General features: G+C 40.1%; 1 protein-coding gene across 1 annotated transcript; it reads left to right on the top strand.

The window, feature by feature from the left end:
- Positions 1-71: 71 nt before the first annotated feature.
- On the top strand, positions 72-22,685 carry LOC145893866 (protein MTSS 2-like). The gene is made up of 16 exons (XM_082982235.1): positions 72-307; positions 406-467; positions 650-723; positions 13,814-13,898; positions 13,977-14,068; positions 14,205-14,279; positions 14,936-15,096; positions 17,476-17,637; positions 17,880-17,980; positions 18,309-18,366; positions 19,079-19,294; positions 19,712-19,838; positions 20,124-20,504; positions 20,731-20,961; positions 21,439-21,579; positions 21,741-22,685. Exons 1-16 carry the CDS (start codon positions 242-244, stop codon positions 22,157-22,159), a joined length of 2,451 nt encoding a protein of 816 aa, XP_082838361.1. The 5' UTR covers positions 72-241; the 3' UTR covers positions 22,160-22,685.
- The last annotated feature ends 80 nt before the right edge of the window (positions 22,686-22,765 follow it).

Below are 22,765 nucleotides of genomic sequence, written 5' to 3'. Positions count from 1 at the left end.
AACATATTGCTCAGCTACCGCGGCGTGTAATAAAATTTGACGTTGCTAACGATTACTGTGTACAGATACCCTTTCTTTTATTTTGCCCACCAACACAGCTATTGAATATTTAATGTGTGTTTGTGCATGAGGACATGGAAAGAGTCGCCATCTACAGATAAGAGCTTTGTATTTGCTACGTTTTAAGGATATACCCTACTTGGGACTATTTACAAGGGAAATTGTCCTGAGATCTCAGAAAATGGATATAGAAAAGGAATGTTCACTACTGGGAACACTGTTCCAGCATATTGTTACAGATCTAAAGGTTTGATGGGACAAAAGTTTATTTATTTTTTATAAAGTCTAGAATGCATGTTAAAAACTTGGTGAATTTTACCAAGTGAAGTCTTTTTTGTGTTTTAGTCAAGTTCTCCAGTTTGGGAGGAATTCGCTGCTCGCGGAACAAAACTATATTCTTTACTCAAGTAAGTTGGTGTTAAATAACCTGCGCTTATGAATATATACAGATCATTGTTAGGCTTTCAAAAACCCTTTCGGTAATTGATACCTTTATTTAGCCTGTGTGATGCATAGCACCTAATCCTATTGGTGGCATTGCGTAAAGAAAGTAAGATTGCCTGTTGGGTAAAAACTTGTTTTTATTCAGGGCAACATCAATGGCTGTGTCTGCATTTCTGGAGTCAATGCAAAAGATTGCAGATAATGCTACGAACACTAAAGGTTAGGATTAATCTGACCACTATTATTTAAATGATTATTAACTGTGATTGCTATATATGCAAAACGAACAATTAAACAAATATAAAATTTGGCCACTTTCTTGTTACTAATTATAGCAGCACCTATTGTGTGCTTCTATTTTGAGAAATCTGTAAATGAAAGCTTGTGTGCTTTGTCCAGCTGTTCTTTTCCTGTTTGGTGCATTTGAGTTTGCTTAACCCACTTGTCTGTTACTGGGTTAAATCTTTTATGATTAGGATGTTGAAACAGGTGGTAATGCTCCTTTGTAATTAAAAACATCACATCATAGATTTCAAGCATACTTCGTCAATGTTATTTACTGCATATATTGTGGAGTAATAAGAAGGTACAGACAGAGCACATGCTTTGTAAGCCTTCTCTTATTATTATTATTTTGCTTTGGTTTCCAATATCATAAACATTTGAGAATATATACTACGAAAATATACTTTTGTAATTACCCGTCTTTCTGTCACTAAAAACCTCTCAATGTCACAGAATTAACATCCTTTTGGCAAATTGATCCCTTGCCTTGTCGGCTAATGGTTTGGTTCCGGGGTTGTGTTAGAAAGATCAACAAATGAGTGGTTGTTAAACACAGAGTGTCCTAGAGATAGGATTTATTATGACTTGCTTTGTGTATTCACACCTGTTTGGCACTTGACTGCTCAATGTGATGTGATTGTGGAACCTGCTAATTCACCTTTAGAGACAGTTCTGCGAAGAAGATTTCTAGTGTATTCTGAAATGTAAAGACAGATGTTCTTGTCCTGATTTCTTTTATTCTCAATGAAAAAGTAAAAGGCACAACAAGTAACGTCCATTTGCAACATACTAATATGGCATAATTAACAGAGACATGTTGAGTTAAAAGTGAATTAATGTCGTTTGTAGTTCTAGGAATGATTTACTGAACATTGCTTGTCCCTTGGCAGCTACTTCCCAAAACCGATTTGAACTTTTGCCTAACGAGTTTTGTGGCTGTAGCGGAAGAAACATATTTCGTGACAATATGTTGCTAAACACTTTTGGCGCACTTTTCAAAACGGTCAGTTAATCGATTGAGCATGTGTGTGAATCAAGCGGTTGATGTTTTTGGCCTTTGTAACCTCCTGATCAACAACCTTTACTGTCGTTAATTCCGTTTCTGTGCCGAAATGTATTTACAACCTTTGCTGAATGTAAATTAAAGCCCTTTGCGTGTGTAGCAATCAAATACTACGTTGCTCTGTTTGTGCAGAATAGTTTATCACGAATCAATAAAACTCTATCGTATAAAGGCCCCCCACAACTTGGGACCTAGATATCGGTCTTGTGACAAAACTAACCCCTTGTGGCTGAAACAGCTGAATTTGAGAAACCCCGCTGTGTTTCAATTCGCGCACGCAGCAGTAGCAGCAAAGCGTTCGCGACGCACGCGAGTTAATTAACAGTGTCACGTGACCCTGACACCTTCCTGCTCACTTCTAGGATGTCACGTGGTTCGGATGACAAAAGCTACTCTGTTCAACCTTCGTTGACATCTCCCGTGTCGTTGTCGCAGGGCGTGGTTTAGTGTGCGGATGTGGTAAACCCTGTACAACCGCAAACGGTGGCAGCAGTTGTGTTTTGGCAAACCCTGGGGATTGCGTCGGATCCCATGCTTTGTTTAACTCGTCACAATGACCATTGTCTGGGTTAGTGTCGTTGACGGCGACGATAAAGAGATATCGATCGTTGCCTTTGTTCCATTCCGCTCCTGTCAGACTTCATATCCAGCTTCCCAAGTTCAAATCATCAAGACAAACCCTGCGTTCTGTTATTGTTTGTACAACTCTCGTTCGTGACGTGTGAATGACGTTGTTGTTGTTGTTTGTAATGAGCAAGCGTGGCTATGGTTGTGCTTCCAAGCACCGTTTAATTATGTGGAACTTTAACAATATTTCATGGAAGGCAGCAAGTTTTCTTCCTTGAAAATGATCATCTGGCTTGTGCATGTGACTTTAGGAATATAATTTCACGTTATCTTGCTTGAACTATTTCAACGTGAAGTTATCAGGACATTTATTCATAAAACATTGGCCCAACCTAGTCCAGTTATTGGAGGTACGTGTTAATTGACTTCCGTTGTTGAAAATGGCGGGAAAGGTTTGTCGGAAGTGCTTTAGAGTAGTCAGCATAGAAATTGGTGATTTAAATTGATCTTTTCACGACCAAGAATTGTCAAAAAGTGACGGACGAATCGTCGGAACTAAACGCATTGAAAGAGGGAGCAGTTCACTTTGTTTTAAGTCCCATTGGTCGTTGATGCTTTTCTACAACGCCTTCTGTCGTTGTTCGCTCACAAAACTACGCTTGTCGGCTTACAAAACTACGGGCTAAGGTTTCAAAAGCTCTTACGATGGTTGCGTAAGGGCTTGAGGTAACAGCGATCGCGTCCGTTGTTTCGTGCGTCCGCTTTAAAGGTTAAATCCTGTCCAACTAGGTATAGTGATTCACAGCGCCACTCGGCACTCTCAAGCGATGTTAGGAGGTTTATTGTTTTCTTCTTAAGTTTGGCGTCAACAATACGAACAAACGATGAATTACGTCGTCGTGTCACGTGATAAAGTGCGGGTATTGAAACCCGATAATCGGCTGTAATTATACCGGAAGGGCATTTCTATGTTCAAGTAGAAGGAAAACTATGCAGCATCTGTGCATGTAATGTGAAAGAAGTTTGCTGCTTACAATTATGTCCGTGAGGCATTCTTCGAAATCCAAGTGTTAAAGATATTTTTGTTTTCGAAGTTTCCCCTCTGCCACGCACCGGCCAACTCATCTCCTAATCTCGTATTGTAAGGCCTGGGGCATGAAGGTAACTCATATCGAATAATCTAATCTCCCTTCTAAGAAAACTATTTGGTCATCTGATCCCACGCGCAACCTCTTACCGTAATCAACGTGGAAGGTTGGACCAGTTGGAGACATTTAACTTTGATCAATATTTCTTGCATTGATTTTTAAATTTTATATCCACCGAAAGAAGATGTTTGAACCATATGCATGGACAGAACCTGATTATTATTCTGTTTTACTTGTTTGTTGATAATATTCCGTTTTGATGGGAAAACAATACACATTCTTCTAATATAAATACCCAGTCATTGCTGTTCGGTTTTTACATTGCCCTATTAAACTTAATGAACACTCAAGGCAGTACATCACGTGATACTCTACACGCCAAATATATTGCCATAAGTTTCTAAGCAACCCGAGTCCCGTAGCGACCCGTTCGCATTAATTCAAGTTTTTGTTGAAACGTTTGACTGTTACCGCCCCGCCCATAACCTTGAACCAATCTCGTATTGTAATGACCGACATTAGCGGTCGGTAATTAAATGTCAAGGTACCGGACCCCTTTTAAACATGCGGAAGAATTAAATGTTTTACGAGAAAGCGACATCGTTAAACGTTTTTCTGCTGAAGGATCGTATGCTGTTATGTCGCAGCCAATCGCACGTGCAGCTGTCATGATGCTTAATTGTGGTCTAACTATAGAGTGATTGGCACTCTTGCAAGCGGCACACGAGTGTGTAGAGGAAAACCTTTGCTCCCCACAGCGTTAGTAGCAGGCATTGGTGCTTCCTATTTGCGAGTTCGTGGTCCCACTTTGTGGCTGTCGTTCTCTTGAGAATCACTCGATCGCTGGAAGGAATCTTGTGGCTTCATCTGCTTAACTTCTCAATTGTTGAACTTCGTTAGTACTAAAAGGTCTGAGGAATAAGAACCAAACCTTTCACATGCAAACCCAATTTGAGTTCTCCCGCAGTTAAACTCTACCACTGATGTGTTGTAGTCAATTCCGTGCACTATCGCAATCTGTTACATTTTTCCAGTCAAAAGGTTCATCTTATACCGAAACACTGCATGATATGTTGTTGTGTACATACATATTTATCAAAGACAATAGTAAAAATCCACATTATAGGGTCTCAAAAAGCTCAAAGTTGACTGACCATTTACCAAATCCAATTAATCCTGCATGGTCTATTGTTCATCTGCAAATCGGGAAGTGCTGTATCCGTTTCCTAGCAACGGAAACTTTCCTCTTTGCATGTACATAGTTGATAGACACTAGAAGGCAAATGTGTTCCAGCTATTTAACATGCTGGTCATGCGCGCTTGGATGCCCTTTGTTACCGGGCGCGATGTTGAATCAGTGTGTTAACAGTAATCATTTGCCAATATACCCCAGTTTTGTGTGAAGAATTTTTGATCGCATCGTAACTCATAATGAGCCCAACATAATCCACATAATCGGTTTGTGTGTTGCCCAATCCAAACCAATCAGGATTAACCCCAATACATTGCAAGCCCGATTACCGAACCGTGCACTGTAATTAGCAGAAACTACAAACCCCTCTTTGTGGAAATCATAGTTGGAATTTTTGCCGGGTTGTGCTGTTATTTACCTTGCCTTGTCGGTTAGCACGCATCGCCGCGTTTTAGCACGCCTCAATGAACACGCGGGTCACATCGCAGATCGAGTGAAAAGCGAAGTGACGCAAAAACGGTCCAAGCTTTTGTTCACCGGGGGGTAAGTGACCCCCCCTCGGTCATAAGCACCCTCCCAAACTCTTCAACTTCGTCGTGCCGTGAAGTTTACAGTTAAAATGTTTGAGCGCTCGAGTTACGCGACTGCGTGTGAAAAGTGGAATGGTCCGAGGTCGACTTGGACTTATTTGGTAATTTTTTTGTCCCTACCTCGGGGTTCAGGTGGTGTTCGTGGAGTGAAATTGGTGTGGTTTACCGCTTGTGGTTTTAAACAACCTGCTTTAACTCCGGCGAACTCACGGGACAATCCCATTGTACATCGCTTGATTTTCACTTACTTTGCAAAAAAAGCTGTTGGCTTCCAATATTATGGGTAAATTTTGCATGCCATTGTAACTTATGTTTGCTTCATATAATACAAAATAATACAGTAATTTTGTGGGGAGCGTTTTGGATTCTATGATGTAAAAGGGGGCAAGAAAGCAAGTAGTTACATTTCTTGGACATATTTCCCCTTCCCAGACTCGTTAGCGTTGTTTGTTTACTTCCACCTCACTACGTGTCTCTCACGTCTGCGTCGACGCGAAAGCAACGACTAATCCTCTGCACCAAGCAGAGTATTATCAACTTATTACTGGCGACAAGGAGTCTATTACTTGGAGGAAAGCGCCCCACTGAGCACCTTGTAATCACCTTACTTTCCATTCAACGCCGCCACCTCGCCGCTATTAAATATGTGTAATGAGTAAGCAGTCGGCCAAGTGTGGGAATTTCAATTCAACAAATTGTCGACCCCCTGCATACTTAAGAAGGTGAACTACTTGCCCAGACTCTCATAGTTAAGGGGTGTGACATGGTACGGTTATGAATCGGTTGCCTGGTTACGGCTGGTAACAATTGGGTGTGTGTTGATTGTAGCACGAACAGTGAGCGGAAGGCTACGGGTGACGTTGAATGTACGTTCCCACATGGGAATCAAGTGCGTAGAAAAGATCGGTATCACTGAAAATTGTGGATTTGACGTGGTCTTAATTTAATTGATTGGAGATTGTGTCTGGCCTTAAATCAAGTACATCCGAGTCTGAAAAGGCTGGTAATGTAATTATATAAATTTGGTTCCACTCTGCCTGACATGCTCTCTAGACCCCATTTCCGCCTGTACTTATTCCGTTCTTTATGATGTCACAAACCACTCCATTGTGATGACACAGAGAACAGTCTCCAGAAGTTGGCACTTGTCGCTTGTTATGGCGAACGCAAATAGCCACACAACCTCTTCTCCATTGTGTTCTTTGCCCGACGATAAATTATCGAAACAAAGTCGTAATATCGAGTCGAGTAACTCGATATTTCGTCGACAACTCGACCCGTTGCGAGTACCCTCCCCATGGTCGAGTCACACGTCTTTATTTATCATTGAGCTGGTGTTCTAATTAAGTTTCCAGTTACATTCTTTGTTGACATAGAGAGGGAAAGCAGATGTAACAGTTTGTTGCGAAGTGCTGTCGACAGTTTTACGAACAAGTAGTCTTCCTTTCCAAACAATGCGGAAGTATTCCCAACACTCAACAAGGAAATAGTTTGACATCTAGAAGTTGCCAATTTGCGGTGATATAAAAATACACGATGCTGGGAAGGCTAACCAACAGAATGTTTTCAGAGTAAAATGTACACAAATATTGATATTGTTGCACAAAAATTGTTGCCCAGCAAAACCTCAAAGAATTTGACAAAATCAAAATCAATCATATCAGACTTCCATATTTGTGATTCTGTAGTTTTTAAATTGTTGAAGAACTCTCATGAGGTTCTCGTGCTTCAAGTCAGAAATCAACAGGGAAATGTCACCGAAAACGTTTCCTCTCGCACATGTGGAGATAGTGGATGACTGCCTTCAGAACTTGTCATATTTGACAGTAAATTAACTTCTAACTACTTGATGAATGTCACCAAAGACAGGTGCATTTTACTTTAGGGAAATGGGATTATTTTTCAGCAAAATCTGACACCCTAATTTTGTTTCTTACAAAAAAAGGTTTCAGTAGGTTTTTGTTTGATTAAAAAGTAGTTTTTTTTGCCTACTGTAGTTGAAACCTTTCGTGTTTCCACTGGTTACCAATTTACCGTTGCTTTTGGATTAATATTTAAAATCACGACAGAATATGACATCACCAATATGCTACATGAAAATCAACAGAAGCAGAATCGCGAATGTCAAACACAAGCAACGTGTCACATTCCGCCCGTTTACACACAAAAAACATGCCACATGCCACAAACATGTCACAGCGAACCGGGCGTGAAGGAAGAGGTCCTCGTCTTATGTACGTTGTTGTGCTTACCCCTGACCTCTGCTACGTCAACCAGCAAGCACCCTCAGTATTGGTGGAGGTTGTACTTGTTTGGTTTCCGGTAAGTTTGCGTTGAAACGCGTCGTCGAGCAGAACTAAAAACAATGGTGTGGAGAATTATGTGTTTCGGTGAATGCACTTTTAACCTGCTGCCACCTTGTATTGTTTGTGGTGACGTTGAAAGTTTGTTTTGCTTTGAAAGTGCTGTTGAGGGCATCTTAGAAGAACATGGATAGTAAGTAGTGTTGGATTATACTAGGAACGCACATATGGGTAAAATACATGAACCGCAAACACACACAAAACCGGAAAAGGAAAATTTCAGTATTCATATGTAACTGTATTGTTATTGTATTTTTTAAACCGTGGCTATGTTTGACTCTTTCACGCCAAAGAATATGTTTCTCTTGGGAGCCGAACGCTGTTCTTTCCTTGACTGACTTGCGATTGTAAACTCTCATATCGAATGATTTCCTCAATTGCCGTCAAACAGCAATTCAATTTCATTCATTCCCCACCATTCCACCTTTTATTGTCGCTTTCACCCATGCATGGTTACGTAATATGTAAAAGTTTGCGTAAAACTGTGGGAAATTTTGAATGTTTAACTTTGTTTGGTAATTTCGTTCATGTAATGGCAAAAAGTTCATCAGTTGAATTGTTTCACATCACTTATTTATCCTACGCTTTTGATTGGTCAGTGATGTCACGTGACGTGATGTTGGTTTGGTCTTCGGTTACTGTTATGGATGTTCTGGATTGCTGGTGGTGCCAAAAGTTACTCTGCAGTTAACACTAGGTCCTGCACTTGGTAAAATTGTGCAGAACCAAATTAGGTTTGCAATTTAGAAACCCACCTGTGTCAGATTGAACAGAAAGATGTTTTGCCAGGCGGTTTCTAGCTTTTATGTTGTCACAGTGGCGGTGTTGCGATGTCACAAAGGTGAACGACTCGTGGTTATCTTGTGGTGTCTCCGGTTACCACACAAGGCTTGCCAACTCCTCCCAAATGCTTGCTGCCTTCTTTTTCTGGCGTAGAGTTCAGGGACCTCGTCGCCGTTTTCGGCGTCTTGCCGTCGAGCAAAGCAAATCTACTTCAAGCTTGGATTTTTCTTGACTTTCGTGCGAGGGACCCTTGACAGAATGCGACAGAAATTCCATTCCTTTGTGTGACAAGTGCCTTGTGGAATGTAGCCGGTCACTATCCGCCCTATGAATACTTACGTCCCTTTGAACGTCGTCTGTTTACAACTTTTTCCTGTTCATTTTCGCGATTTCGGCTGATCTTTCAGCTTCCTCGTAGCACGAGAAGGATGCCTGTGTTTGTTTGTTTGTCAGATGTTTGCAATGCAATCTTCTTTTTCCGTAATGGGTTCAAGGTCTCCTTGCCACTTCCAACGCACTTCCGGAAACTCGTTGTATTGCTTCTAGTCCGCTGTTATTTTACAATCCAGTCCCAAATGCAACCTTATTAGTGTAACATTTGTCACTTTGTCATCTTAACACATAGCTTTATCCAAAATTACTGTTTTGGAAGGGTATTGATGTGTTTTCTTTTCCAATTCAAACTCTAATGACAGCAGCATGTGGCGAGCGTGGTTAAGAATAATGATGTAATCATCTATAATGGTCTGCGCAATTGCAAGTGAGGAAGTTGGGAAGTTGTTGCAATCAATATCATTCGAACTTTGCATCAATAACTGATGCGATCATGTGATGGCACTTTTTACAAACGTTTCGTAATTTGGAGTTGGAAAAACAATATTGATATAAGAAAGCACTTTTACCACATATTTTCACGGTTTAAATTCCTCACTTTTTGAAAGTAAAACTTGCTTTAGGAAAATGTGGCACAACACTTATTTTCAATCGGAATATGTCAGCAACGTAAGAGCTTTGCGTTGTGGAAAGGGTTGTTTGCAGAATAAGCGTGCAAGATTTGAAACATAGTATGTATGCCTCTTATGTGCTTGCTAAGCTAAGAACGGCAGAAACTTTGACAGTCAGATCTGTTTTTGTCTTTCGGTGATATGCTTTTTTCCAGAAGTGCACACGTACGTCACAAACTAGAAGATAGTTTTGTTTGTTAACAATGACGTAGGTCTGATTCATACAAACGTCTCAAAAAGCTTTTCCCCATTATTCTTTATTAAGCCCACCACACACAGAGAACAGAGTTTTTTCATCTTTCGCACGCGAGTTGTCGATCTGTGTACGAAGTAAACCCGCATGCGAGCAATTGAGTGTCGTCCAATGCTTAATACACCGTGACCAACACAAAGTGCTCTTGTGGGTAGCAAGGGGCGGGCGATAAAATATATTAAAACTATAGGAAATGTCCAGCTTTGTGTTTTGTATGGGGATTGGGGCGTCATGGATGGACGTTGTGTTTACGTTGTGTGGTGGTCAGTGTTGCGTGAAATGCGGTGAGCTGACTCATTTAATGCTCTTTGATATTAAAGATCCACTGAATAAAAACAAAGCTAGATATACTGGAAAGTGTTTAATTCAGATTTTTTCGACTCAATTTTCAAACTATTTATTTTACTCTTGTAGTTTAAATTGCAGCAAGACCCCATTTAAAATATATTTGTCGATTCCACGAAAAGAAAACTAGTTGGTTTTACTTTTCAAAGTTGTCAGAATTCGCCCGACGTCGTAGTAAAAATTACGTTTAAATGTGACACCAGCATTGGCAACAATATTCTGTTACCGTGCGTTGATGTTCTTCCTCTGTCTGTTCGACGCGAATTGTAAACAAGAATCGAGGAAGTTGAATTGGGCGATGGAAGGATGCTAGTTTAGTTGTAAACTGTTTGTCGTCAACCAATTTAGCATCCACGTTTTTGTCTCTTTTCGATACTTCAGTGATTTCGATATTACACAATATTTTCTTGTTTCTCATGGGACGTTGTTTTTATGGAACATAATTAACTATTTACCTCGAAATAAAAAGTCTGTTGCTTTTTCCCACATTTATGGAATCATTTATTTCCGAGGTTACAATCTGTTGGCTTTCCTTAACTAATATATGTCGCTTATGAAATCATTGCGTTGATTGGGATAGAATGACTGATCCTTGGAAATCTTTTATTGGAAGGTTCTGTTATTTTTTTATAGTGTATATTGTGAAATTTCTATTCAAAATGTGAGATGTTTTGAAATGTTTAAATGTCCAATATCAAACTGTCTTCGTGTTGACGAACAACGAAGTCATGTCCAAGGTGCCAAGTGATGATAACGCCCACACCTCTCTTAATACGGTTTATAATTGGCGTTGACTTGGTCCTGACGTGCGGCGATTTGCGGATTAACACTAAGGTTGATTCATTCACATGTGATCGTGTTCAAAAGGTCGTTGAATGTGACATCTTTACAATTGAACCGATGTGAGAATTAAACAGCAAGCATGGAACTGCTATAACTAATTCGTCGTCTACGGTTTAATTTCCATTTGTTCATCTTTGTTTTCCTAAATGTTACAAAATTAACAAATAAACAAAGTTTTTTGCACCCCCATTTATACCAATGGCTAGCTACAAACAATTATTTGAAAAGAAAGTTTACCGAAGTAGACTGTCGCCTTCGTTCGAATTCTGAGTCAGACACTTTGCGGAAAGAATATTTTACCAACATGGACATCTATCCTTTCTATATGTTTTAATAATGCATAGTTTATTCATATTTGGTAATTATAATCTTGTCTCGACGTCTGCTTTAAATGTGAAGAAACACGTCATATGCTAAACATGACGTATTCACGATTGTTGACGTCATCCTAAAATCCTGCGAATTTCTATGGAAGAGGAAAAGGACAAGCAACGTCTGATCACAAATAAGAGATTTTGTGAAATGAATGCGTCTTAATTTAATTTAATATTCAGATTACGGAAATAGATTTTGCCACTTATGTACAACGAATGGTTGTCCATAACCACCACGGCCCCCTATATTCAAGGTCATGTTTATCTTGCTTCGTCTGCCTCGTGCAATCATTCGACGTCCTGTGATAACAAAACCCTTGCATGTATATGAAGCGATGATGAACCCAAGGGTGTGTTGCCAGTATGTCTTGTCTCAAATTCTGCTACTGTTGATGAAAGGAATCCAGACCATGGACGCACGGTGCGGTTTGCATTCTGTGGTCGAGACATTTACGTTCATGACGTTAATTCTTTTTTTAAAATTTATTTCCAAATTTTAATGGGTTTATTTTGGTAATGCGACCATTGGCAAAATGTCTTTCAATGTAGTCTTTGGTTTCGACCTCTAAGACAAACAAGAAACAAACAAACAATAAAAATGAAATGAATTATTTTGCTCAACGACCACCAACGCACAAGATTAAACTGTAAATCACCAGTTTTTGTAACTCGCGATTCAACGTCACACCTACCATTATGTCGTAATAGAGGCTTCCCATTGTCCCGGAAAAGTCTTATTTCTGGGCGGATAGAGGCCTCGCAAACCCATACATGGTTCAGAGAACCCTGAACGTTCTAGAATAAACCAAGAAAAGAAAAAGGAACGTGTCATTGTTCTGGGATATGTTGTGATGTCATCGTTCTGGGAAAATTGAAGGGTTTTATGGATATCCGGCGGTCGGTCTCCTTCCGCGAAGTTAAATGTTGGATAAATTCATGGCTTCAGTTTTCGAGTTCAACCAGGTCTCTCTGTTGCATTTGAAGCTTATATCAAAAGACGCATTTCCAAACAAAACCCCGGAATATTTGAAAATCCTATTTCCGACTGTGGTGTACAAGTACAGAAAAAAATACTGACCCTCACACAGTTGCACACAGCAGTTATTGGCAGTGGGTAAAGTTGTTTCTGGATGGTATTTACAAAGCAGCGCCGAAATCGTGACCCAACAATGGGCAAGTCTTTGGTAAACTGTCTTCCCGCCTCGAATAAACCCACCGAATCGATACGATCAATCTATGGACACTCTCCATATACCTGACCCATCTCGTGAGCTCGCGCGATTCTCAGGTCAATTTATGCGCTGCTCCCATGGGTAAAGTTGATAAGCTTCACCGAACCCTGCAAGATTGCCTTGCTGCTGCCCATAGAAAGAGGATTAGCCCAAGCAAGCGTGCAAAACCGAACCTCTGGGCTCGATCTGTACCGAAGCTGACCTATATATTGACTAATTCGTACACGCGTACAGCACGGGATGCTGCCCAGCACCTTTGTGTCAGGGATTAAAGACCGGTGTTAATTGACACCGGACGACCTTGCTGTCCCCCGATGCCGCTTGTTCTATAATTGCCGCATGTTGTGTTTACTCGGCGTCCAGTATTAGACCTTGCAGCATAACCACTTGTGTTGCTATTGTCCAAACTCTTCACTTAATTTTGCCTTGTGGCCAGGGAGGAAGGGGCTTAATTAAGGTGCAAATTTAAGGTTGTACTGGCTTAAATTCGTCTTCAGTTTGCCATATGGTTACTATTATCCCTTGGGATTGCATTCTGCATTTGCAGTTTCTTGTCCCAAGCTTCAAAACAACATATGTTGCATATTTGACTTGGGCTTGTTGCATTCAATGTAAAAAGTCATGCAAACAAATTCGCTATCACTTACCTCACAATTTCTACATTTGACTTCAATACATAATTGAGTTGTTTTCATTTTAAAACATAGATGGGATTGATTCAACTTATTTAGTTTTTTTCAAACCTCGCTGATGTGATAATATATCAGTGTGATAATGGGCAGCAACTTGTGGTGAGCGGTACAGGAAAATAGTTAATGCTCTCAGGTTTCAAAGGAAGTGGTGGCACATCAACCAGCTGCTACATGAGCTAGTAAAGTTAGATCATGAACATTGTGTTATTTCAAACAAACTGCTTGTTTCAGTCCCGCTTTTTTACGGAATAACTCACAGTTATTTTCATTTGAAGCAAGATACAGTAAAATATATACAAACAAATTGAATTATCATCTGTGTTTGAAATTCTTTCCTATAGTTTCAAACCATAGAACTTGAAAAGAACTTGTCTTTCATAGTTTACACCCCAAAAAAATGATTGGTTTTGCTACCTCTGTAGCTTGAAATTCTTGACTATTGCATTGGCTATTTTGTTTGTTTTAAGGAAAGAAATTTTATAAACAAAAGCAACATGAATTGCACAACATATAATGCTAAGTTATGAAGCTTTCTCTGCTCAGTTATGTAATTTCAAATTTCTTTGTGTTCTCAGGATCAACTAAAGACATCGGAAGTGCTTTGACGAGGATTTGCGTCCGACAGAAAATGGTTGAAAATAAGCTAAAGCAGTTCACCAAGTAAGTCACACTGTCTGACGAAAAAAATCACTGTAATTGGGGCTTTATCTTTAATTTATTGCTTAACTTTTGTTCCAGTGCTCTGTTAGAAAACCTGATAACCCCAATACAAGACAGACTTGAGGAATGGAAAAAGATTTCCAATCAACTGGAGAAAGATCATGCAAAAGGTAGTGGAAGAAAGATTCGTTTGTAAAATTAAAAACAAGTCCAGTTGTTTTTAAAGCCACTATCCTCTCTGTCCATAGGTTATGTAACTTTAAGTTTCATGCAGTATCTGAAACGATTTTTGTCCATTTTACACAGAATACAAGAAAGCAATGCACGACATAAAGAAGCGCAATGGTGACACCTTGAGGCTACAGAAGAAAGCAAGAAAAGGTGACAAGCTTCAATTCATGTTTTGGAAAATAAACACAACAAATAGTTCAGAGAAAAACTCGTAGCCAAATAGACAAGATATGTTTGGTTGGCAAATTTGTGTCCAGATTTAATAAATGTGAAAATTTGTCAGCTAGATCATTCCTATACATGTCACATATTGTCAAACCGAATATGGAAATGCTAATGTATAATTTCACATTTTGTGTGTTTTAAAGTGACTAAAATAGTGTTGTCACAGCCTTCCCGCTCAAACAGACATTGTTTAAGACTGTTCCTTTTCTCCAGTGTATTAGCAAGCTTAGTCTTTGGCGTAAGCCAATTTGCTTTACCACGGCTGTTGTGTAACAACACTCTGTTTTATGTAACTACTATTAAGTAGCCACCTTAACTTCTGATGAATTGCTTTAATTGTGAAAGTAGTAATGTAGCACGTACACCAGTTGCACATTTTCTTATCAATTTAAACCTTGGTTATATTTGCTAATGGGAATACTATGCAACATTAAACTTTTGTGATTGATTTGATTCTTGTCAGATCTCATTCATTTTCCCAAAAATTTAAGCCAAACTTTTTTCACACAATGTGGAAGACTTTTCAGATTCGTTTTAAAAACCATCAATTGAGCTTGATTTTGTTGCATGCTGTTGTGCAGGGAGCAAACCTGATATCCAGTTCCAGCTGAACTCAGCTGTGCATGACGTGAATGAACGCCTGACTACCCTTGAGGAGACAGAGAAGTCTGCGCTTAGGAATTTGCTGGTCGAAGAAAGAAGCCGTGTCTGTCTTTTCGCCAATGCCCTTGCCCCAGTTTTGGTATGAACCATATAAGCTTTCCTGTTTTAGACAAAACTTTGTATTGGAGTAGGGTTGTCATAATTATGTGATGCTTCCCCAGTTTAAAAATATATTTGCCAATGTAGTTTTTAATTAACAGCTGTGATCATATTTTGAATCATGTTCAAAAGACTCATTTTCGATTGGTAAAAATCATGAAAACATCTTTAAAATCTAAAAATGAGCAAAAACCAGTCATTTACAATTAGTCAGAATCTTGTCATTTGTCCATTTATGGCATTGATGTTGTGGTATAATCTTAGTCATGTGTTGCTCGGCAACAACACATGGGTGGTATTTCAACACTGGCATTTGATGTCCGCACACATACTCATTAAACACTTCTCACTGTTCACTTGTCTTCAAGTTCTGGGCCACTCGGAACCACAATTACACACTGCAGCATTACAATTCATCTCTTTGTAGTTTGTAAATGCACCTTGCCATTCTGTGATGACATTTTAAGGCATGCAACACATTAATGCATTTGTAGAATGCATTGGACACCTATGTTATGCAAACAGGTAAATTATCATCTTCATGACCATTTAAATAATGACCTTTCATTACACGATGTATGTAAAATCTGTCACCTTTAACACTTCTTATTTTAAAGCATGCACATACAGTGTGGTCTAAAAACAATGGCAGGTAATGAAAGGGCCTCAAATTTTACAATTAAAAAAATGGAAGAATATTGGATGTGAAATGAACTTAGTTCATAAATAACGTAATGTGTTGGTTGGTGTTTGTCGAACCCCAGCACCGAATGTTAAACATTAACAAATAACGACTTGTTGCTTAATTTGTGTTTGGATGTGGTTCAGACTTTGCTCTCTTATATGTGTAAGTGGCATTTTAAGCCCCGAGTAATTGTTTACTGTCTGTCTGACTGTATTTAAAACAAAACCAACGTTTCTTCAATGTTAAAGATGGAAATTAATGTTAAATACCTGATGCAGTTAAAATGAATTTCTTTAAACATGTTAAATTTCAGTTTATTGTAACCTAACGCACAACAAAAAAACAAAGATAGGCATGACCTGTGGCCATTAAGGCAGAAAATAACATCATCATTACCAAACATTGGTTTAAACTTCCCAAATATTTACCCCCAGAACTTGGTAAGTGAAGGTCAGAGTTGTGCAATATCCCTTTGTGATTCATACAAGCCTTTTATCCTATTCTCTTTCACAGTCATTAGCATATTTCTGTAGGTGTACAGCACCTTACCGCATACATAACTCAAACATTACCTTTTCTACCCCAGGAATTGTGTGATTCACCAAACAATGCTCTTTATTTGCTCGGATTACTGAAGCCAAATCGTTCTTTAGTAAATTATGAAGTCTTATCAAAAAGTTCCATGCAGATTCATATTTTTGCATCAATTCACGCAATTCTATACACACCAGCAGTTTTGATAGCTCAAAAACATGTTTTTCCAACGCTGCAGCAGAACAACAGTCGTTTCCCAGTAATGTGAGGACGCAAATTAATTCACTACACGCATTTTATTAACCGCACAAAACGCCTAATGCCGGTAGAAAGTGACATCTGTGTCTTGTTATTAAACAATGCCACATTCTATTGGCGACAATCACCCATTTCATTACGAGATAACGCCTCACGTTCCATTGTTTTGAATACAAACACAAGATAAATCCTGGATATCCAGCGTGATTTTGGGCTACATTATGCCGAGTATTACGCGTGCGTTAACCGACATCCAGGTAAAGCTTCTTTCCAGTCCATATTTAAGGTTATTCCCAACCTGTAATGCCAGTTATTACTAAGGCGTTTATCCTGCGTTCGCCTTTTTTGGTTTTGGCGCCGTTTTATCAATTACTTTGCTAATGAACTCCGAGGTGCATATTTTTGTGATGGCCTTCAAGTTTATTCCAGATTTGACTCTGTTTTGTGTATAATAACACTATGTAAATAAGTCGGCAACCTTTTATTATTCGGAGTGTGATCAATACTTAATACATTTACATGTTTTTCTGGTCAAAGAATTCCTTTTGCAAAATCTTTGAATCCGAATTGTGGTCAGCAGCAATTTTTGTAACATATACTTGTGGCTACTGAAATATTAAAACATGTCGTTTTGTGGGGTTTGGATCAATAACTTTCGCGCTTTCAAATATTCTCCCCCGCAGTGCTCATTTCCTAACGTTTAAACCAGTGTTACCATATCTGTTTTGTCCGCCGAACCCAAAATTCTTTAGTTACGTTTTCAACATGATTGCCTTTAAAACCAGCAGCTCCTGGAACTCTTTTCATATTTTGTCATGGAACCTTGTGATTTAGGGCACCCAGTTTGGGAATCACTTGTTTAATTTTTTGTTCCTTTTCCAGGACTTCCAGGTATCGATGATGAACGAAGTAAGTCACCTCCACGAATTAGGTAGTGACGTCACGAGGTTGTGTCGTAATCCAAAACAACTTCCGACGTCAACTGATCAACTTGTTCAGGATTTCATGAGTAACAATTCTCAAACTCCATCTTCACCTATACCGGTATGTGACTTCCACGCTTATATTCTTATTATGTGTTCGGTTAGTGGGTTCGTGGTTAGCTTGTATTGGTTGTAGTTTACTTGTCTGGTTTCGTCTCACTGGAGTATTGAAGCCATTTCTGTTGTTTCATTTTTTATCTTAAAATGTTTGCTACGAAAAAAAATGTTTTTTTTTAATTCATGGTTCTCTAAACTTCAAACCTTCAAACTTTATTAATTCTTGCCTTTTTAATTCATTTGAAGGATTCCATGACTTTGAGCAATGGTGGTTTTGGTTCTTTTAATGGATCGAGTCCGCCCGCCTCTCCAGGCCTCAGTGGAAGTAGAAAGTCGTCCCTCTGCAGGTGATATAGATTATATAGACTTCATGTTGACGCGTTACTTTACAACCATCGGCAGACTGTCCATGTTTTACATACAATTGTCTTTATGGCCCTGGGCATTAGATCTTGTTGTAGATTAAACATTTTTTCAGGGTTTCGGTGCTCAAGTTACAGCGGACTGAAAAGAAATTTTTTGCATGATGCCGTTTATCACATTACTACGTACTGAATACACATTATATTAAACATTGGAGCCAATAAATAAAGCGACCTAATATGTTGAAACTGTGGCCCTGTATGCAATTCACTCAAAATATTGTACTAATATTCTAACACAAAATTTGTTTAGTTTAAACAGCTCCGATTCGAGATCAAGCGGATCATTAAACCATCACCATCGGTATCAGGTAAATGGGAAATTTCTTTTAATATCCCATGTCGGAATTTCCATTCGTACAAACCGGACCGAAGGCTGTATAGTTTTACTGTATAGGTTTTAATCTGGGAATCTGTGTCAGTACAGAAAGAGCGTAGTTTAATTCTCCTATTTTTACAACTAAATCAATTGAAACGCTTTTCCTGGAACTGTTGAAAATCATTAACTTGTGTTTTTTTAACTGTGAGTTTACGATATGTTTGTCTGGTTCACGGTGTTCTACCCTCACAGTGTGGCAGTGAAAAACAAGTTATTTGCATTTCCACGCTTGTTCAAATTTCTGTTTCCCAGCCACTGTGGGAATGGTGACATATCAGCACCATAGTACATAATGGCCCAAGTTTAAATGATCCAGCTTTTGCACACGATAATTTAGCAGTAAAATTCCCACCAAAAACATTTTACCCTGTTAAATAACAACGCCGACCGGATCATTAGTTGAAGTAGTTCTTTGAAGCAAGAATAAAACACTAATGCGGCATTGTGATCATGAACTTTAAAGTTGCGTCGCAGTGCATTTTAAGTAACTGCACCAGCTGAATATCTTGTTTCAAACGAGATGTCATGACAAGTTTGTGTCACTAGTACTAAAACAATGCCCAATTGAGACTATTGAGGAACCATTCACAAGTAACAATGTAGGATTGTTGCAACGAACTGATTAAGAATATTTTTCCCCAAAGAGTTTTCATCGTCGTAACCCAAGCGGGAGTACGACAGGCCAGGGAAGCCCGACATCTTGCAAATCTGCTCCTCCAACCGTCGCTCGCCTATCATCCGTATCCTCCCACGACTCCGGATTCATCTCCCAGGGCAACGGCAACGCCGCTCCCGTGAACGTCACTTCCGGCGATGGCAACCCGGCGCTTACCTCGAAACCCCCGCTCCCTATCGACAAGGTGAATGATTTTACCAAACGACGTGAATGTCAAGATATATGAATGCTATAATTCGATGACCTTATCAATAGGACGCCTCCATTTACATAAATTTTATACATAAACATCTTTGAGTTCGTTTCGGTATTCCATTAGTTAAGTAAGTAAAAAATTAACCGATATCAATCTCAAGCTGTTGCCTTATTAAAATATATTTAAAACAATAGTTTGATGCCGCCGCATGAAAGACAATGCCCAACCTAGAGCCAGATTCTAGCGATACAAAAAGCAAAATCTTAGTTGATTTCGTTGTTTAATCAAACTTTTATCGCCCAATGCTACCTAAAAGTAAATTGTTTCACGACCGCCTCGTTAATTGGATTCCTGCCAAGCGTTAAACCTGGCTGGATTGGAACTAAGGTTTTCTTGTTCTCACAGAGCATGGACAGCGGGACCGTTTCCCCTCTCATCCGATCTCGACCCAACTCTGCTCAGATTCCCGACTCCGCAGTGGCATCTAGCGGCCACAATCGCCCCCTTTCCTGGAAGGATTGGTCCAGGCCAGGTAAGCAGCGATAGAAATTTATGGGTAAATGTGTTATATTCCCTACTTGTCGACAGCATTTATTTCTCGTTATTTTTATCTCTCTAATATAGGGACTCTTATTCTTCTAAATTAACAAACACCATTAAAATTGTGGCTTGTTCAATTTAAAATGGAACAAGTGATTGTTTCGATCCACCGATTCTTGCATCATTGCACGGGGTCAAGAGCAACAATAAGAAAACAACTTTGTGAATATTGCAAGTGATATTTTCATCCGTTCAATCGAGACGTTTTTTCCCCCAGGTCCCTACGATCAAACCCCCTCCCCGCCGTTGCAGAACCCAAACAACAACAACATCCTCCCCAGTAAACCCAGCGGCCCCCCAGTACTTTCCCCTCGCCCCGACCCCGCGTCGATGTATCATCGGCAGTCTTTGAGTGGGATCGCAGACGGGAAACACCCGCCACCCATGTTACGTCACTTGTCGGAACCCCACTTTATCGGCTCTCATTCTGCCGCCCCACCCTCTGCTCTAAAATCCCCTGAAAGGCCCCCCAAGCCAGCCAGCTTTGTGTTTCCGGAGACCCAGGTGGAGGAAGATGAACTTCCCCTTCCGCCCCCGCCGGACCTGGGGCCGGGGGAAGCCCCGATTGATGATGCATTGCCCCCACCACCTTTAGGAGGTAATTGGGATCTTTGAGTATGTTTCGGGTAACTGTTGGTTTTATTAAAACACGGTTACAACTTTGATCAAGAAAACTTGCCCATTTTTAAACAGTTTCTTATATTGCAAATATGTCAATACAGTTTTGTTAAAGAGCATACAAAAGAACGAAACCTTAACAAACCGTTTGTTCTCCATTTTGTACTGTAGACTGTATTGTTACCATGGCATATTTTCCCTCTCAGTTGTTTCAAACGATCAACACGTGACCTATGAACCCAAACCCCAGCCTCCCAGGGACGAGGTGAAGTTAACAAGGCCGCTTTACTCCGCCCCAACCAACATATCAGCAGATTTCACCAGTATGACTTTGGGTAGAAAGAACAGCAACCATAGTCTGCAATACTCGAGTAGCAGTGGTTACAGTAGTCAGAATACAACGCCTGCCTGCTCGGAAGACACAATCGCGTCGCACGGTAAGTTGCTTTACATTGTTGTGTTGTTGGGTTTTGCCACTGACCCTCAATCAGTAATGTTTGCCTACGTTGACTGATTTCCAAATGTGAACATTTTAAACGGACTGTGAGTCAGTCGCGACGTCCTGTTGTGTCGTTCTTAGTTTTGCGTAACAGTTTCAACGAAAAAAATTGAAGGTTTAGAAAAAATGCAGGTAAATAAAAAGATAACGTCAGCCTTCTGCGGTTGCAAATTGTAAACATAGAAACAAATCGTTCATGGATTTATAATGAATTTATAATCACTAGTCCCCTTAATCTTACCAAGTGCGCCACACGGTAAAAAGAACCACTGCTCCAAACAAACAATAACAACCCGCAAGCAACCTTATGGTAAAATCTTTAGTAAGATTACCGATGCCCGCCGGTATAACGCTGGGTAGCCCTGTCTACATAAAAACCGTTATGCGGACAAATGTAATATTGAGTTTTCTCCAGACACCGATTTCGGATCAACGAACGGTGACGACGGGAACCACGTGGACTACCAGATGTGGTCGACCATGCCCAGATCACGTGATCATCACCACGGCAACGCGCGACATCGGCGGCCTGCTTCAACGGCAGGTGTCCCAACCAGTAAGTGTCCCGTGGTGACCAATTATTTGTTAACGTATAAATAACATACAAACTAAAGCGTGTTTCTTTGTTCTATAACCTTGCCCGCAATTAGAATTTTAGGGGCGTTTAGTTTGTGAGTCAAAACTGCGTTAATCTCATGATGGCTTCGTTTATTGCAGTGATTTCAACACCTATCACAACCCCTGGTACTGCCACGATTCGACGCAAACCATCGAGTAAATTCAACTCGGTTCGACGGACTTCGAATGTTCCAAAACCCGTGCAAACTCCCACCGTTCCCGGGGGCTCCGTCACCAGGCTCATGTCGACGTTCATGCCTCCGGAGCCCAACGAGTTTACCCAGCAGAAACAACACCTCGCCAACGGCTATAGTTACAATTCGAACAACAATCACGGCAGCTACGAATCCACCTTTGACAAACAATCGGCGGCCGTTCGCGATTTGACGCTAAAATTTAAACAAAGCGTTGATTTGGGCGACGGTTCCCCTACCCCCACTCACACACCCGTTTGTGACGATACAGGCAGATACTCGCAGCCAATACAGGGGGTTCTTCCCTTTTACGCACAAGAATGACGTCACCTGTAGATAAAAAGCAACTTAAGTGTGACGTCACAGCGAAAGATTGTGACACGGAAGGTTCGCGGACGCGCAGCGTGGGACTGAGACGGAGATTTGTGGCAACTTGTGGTTAATTGTGGTGTAAATATGTGATGGAATCGGATCTGTGCCAGACTTGGAGATGCCTCGGTTATTTATTGTGCTTTGTTCCAATTTGCGTACTTTTTACCACGCAATTGTTACGTCATCGTCGTCATTGAGGGGTGCCAATATAGAATCAGAACCATTGTTCGTCGTTTCTCACAAACTTTGTCAAAACTAATCACAAATCGGAAATTGTTGACTTTGTGCAAACCTGTTTCTTTTCTTAAATTTAAGCAACGAAACATGTCAAGAAACGCTTGGTGTTCTCAAACCTGCTTTGTTCATAAATATAATGCACCCGAAGTTTAGTGGAAACACAAACATGTATTTAATTCCTGACCCCGTGGACTGTTGTTTCACACAGTTCAAAACTTTTAGGAAATCTTGTATTGTTGTAGTTACTCACGTGACAAGCGCCAATTGAACCCTTCTATTACGTAACAGTTTCCGGGGCAACGTCGCGCACAATCGAATGTT

The sequence above is a fragment of the Ascidia mentula genome, chromosome 3 (genome assembly GCF_947561715.1).
Source record: "Ascidia mentula chromosome 3, kaAscMent1.1, whole genome shotgun sequence".
In the NCBI taxonomy this organism is placed as follows: Eukaryota; Metazoa; Chordata; class Ascidiacea; order Phlebobranchia; family Ascidiidae; genus Ascidia; species Ascidia mentula.
The sequence above is the reverse complement of the archived record's forward strand: the minus strand, read 5'-3'. Positions and strand labels throughout refer to the sequence as shown.

Excerpts from the sequence above, each read along its gene's own strand:
- LOC145893866 (XM_082982235.1), top strand. The coding sequence starts at position 242 with ATGGATATAGAAAAGGAATGTTCACTACTGGGAACACTGTTCCAGCAT. Across the intron at positions 724-13,813 it reads TAATGCTACGAACACTAAAG|GATCAACTAAAGACATCGGA; the intron begins GTTAGGATTAAT and ends TTGTGTTCTCAG. Across the intron at positions 19,839-20,123 it reads GAAGGATTGGTCCAGGCCAG|GTCCCTACGATCAAACCCCC; the intron begins GTAAGCAGCGAT and ends TTTTTCCCCCAG.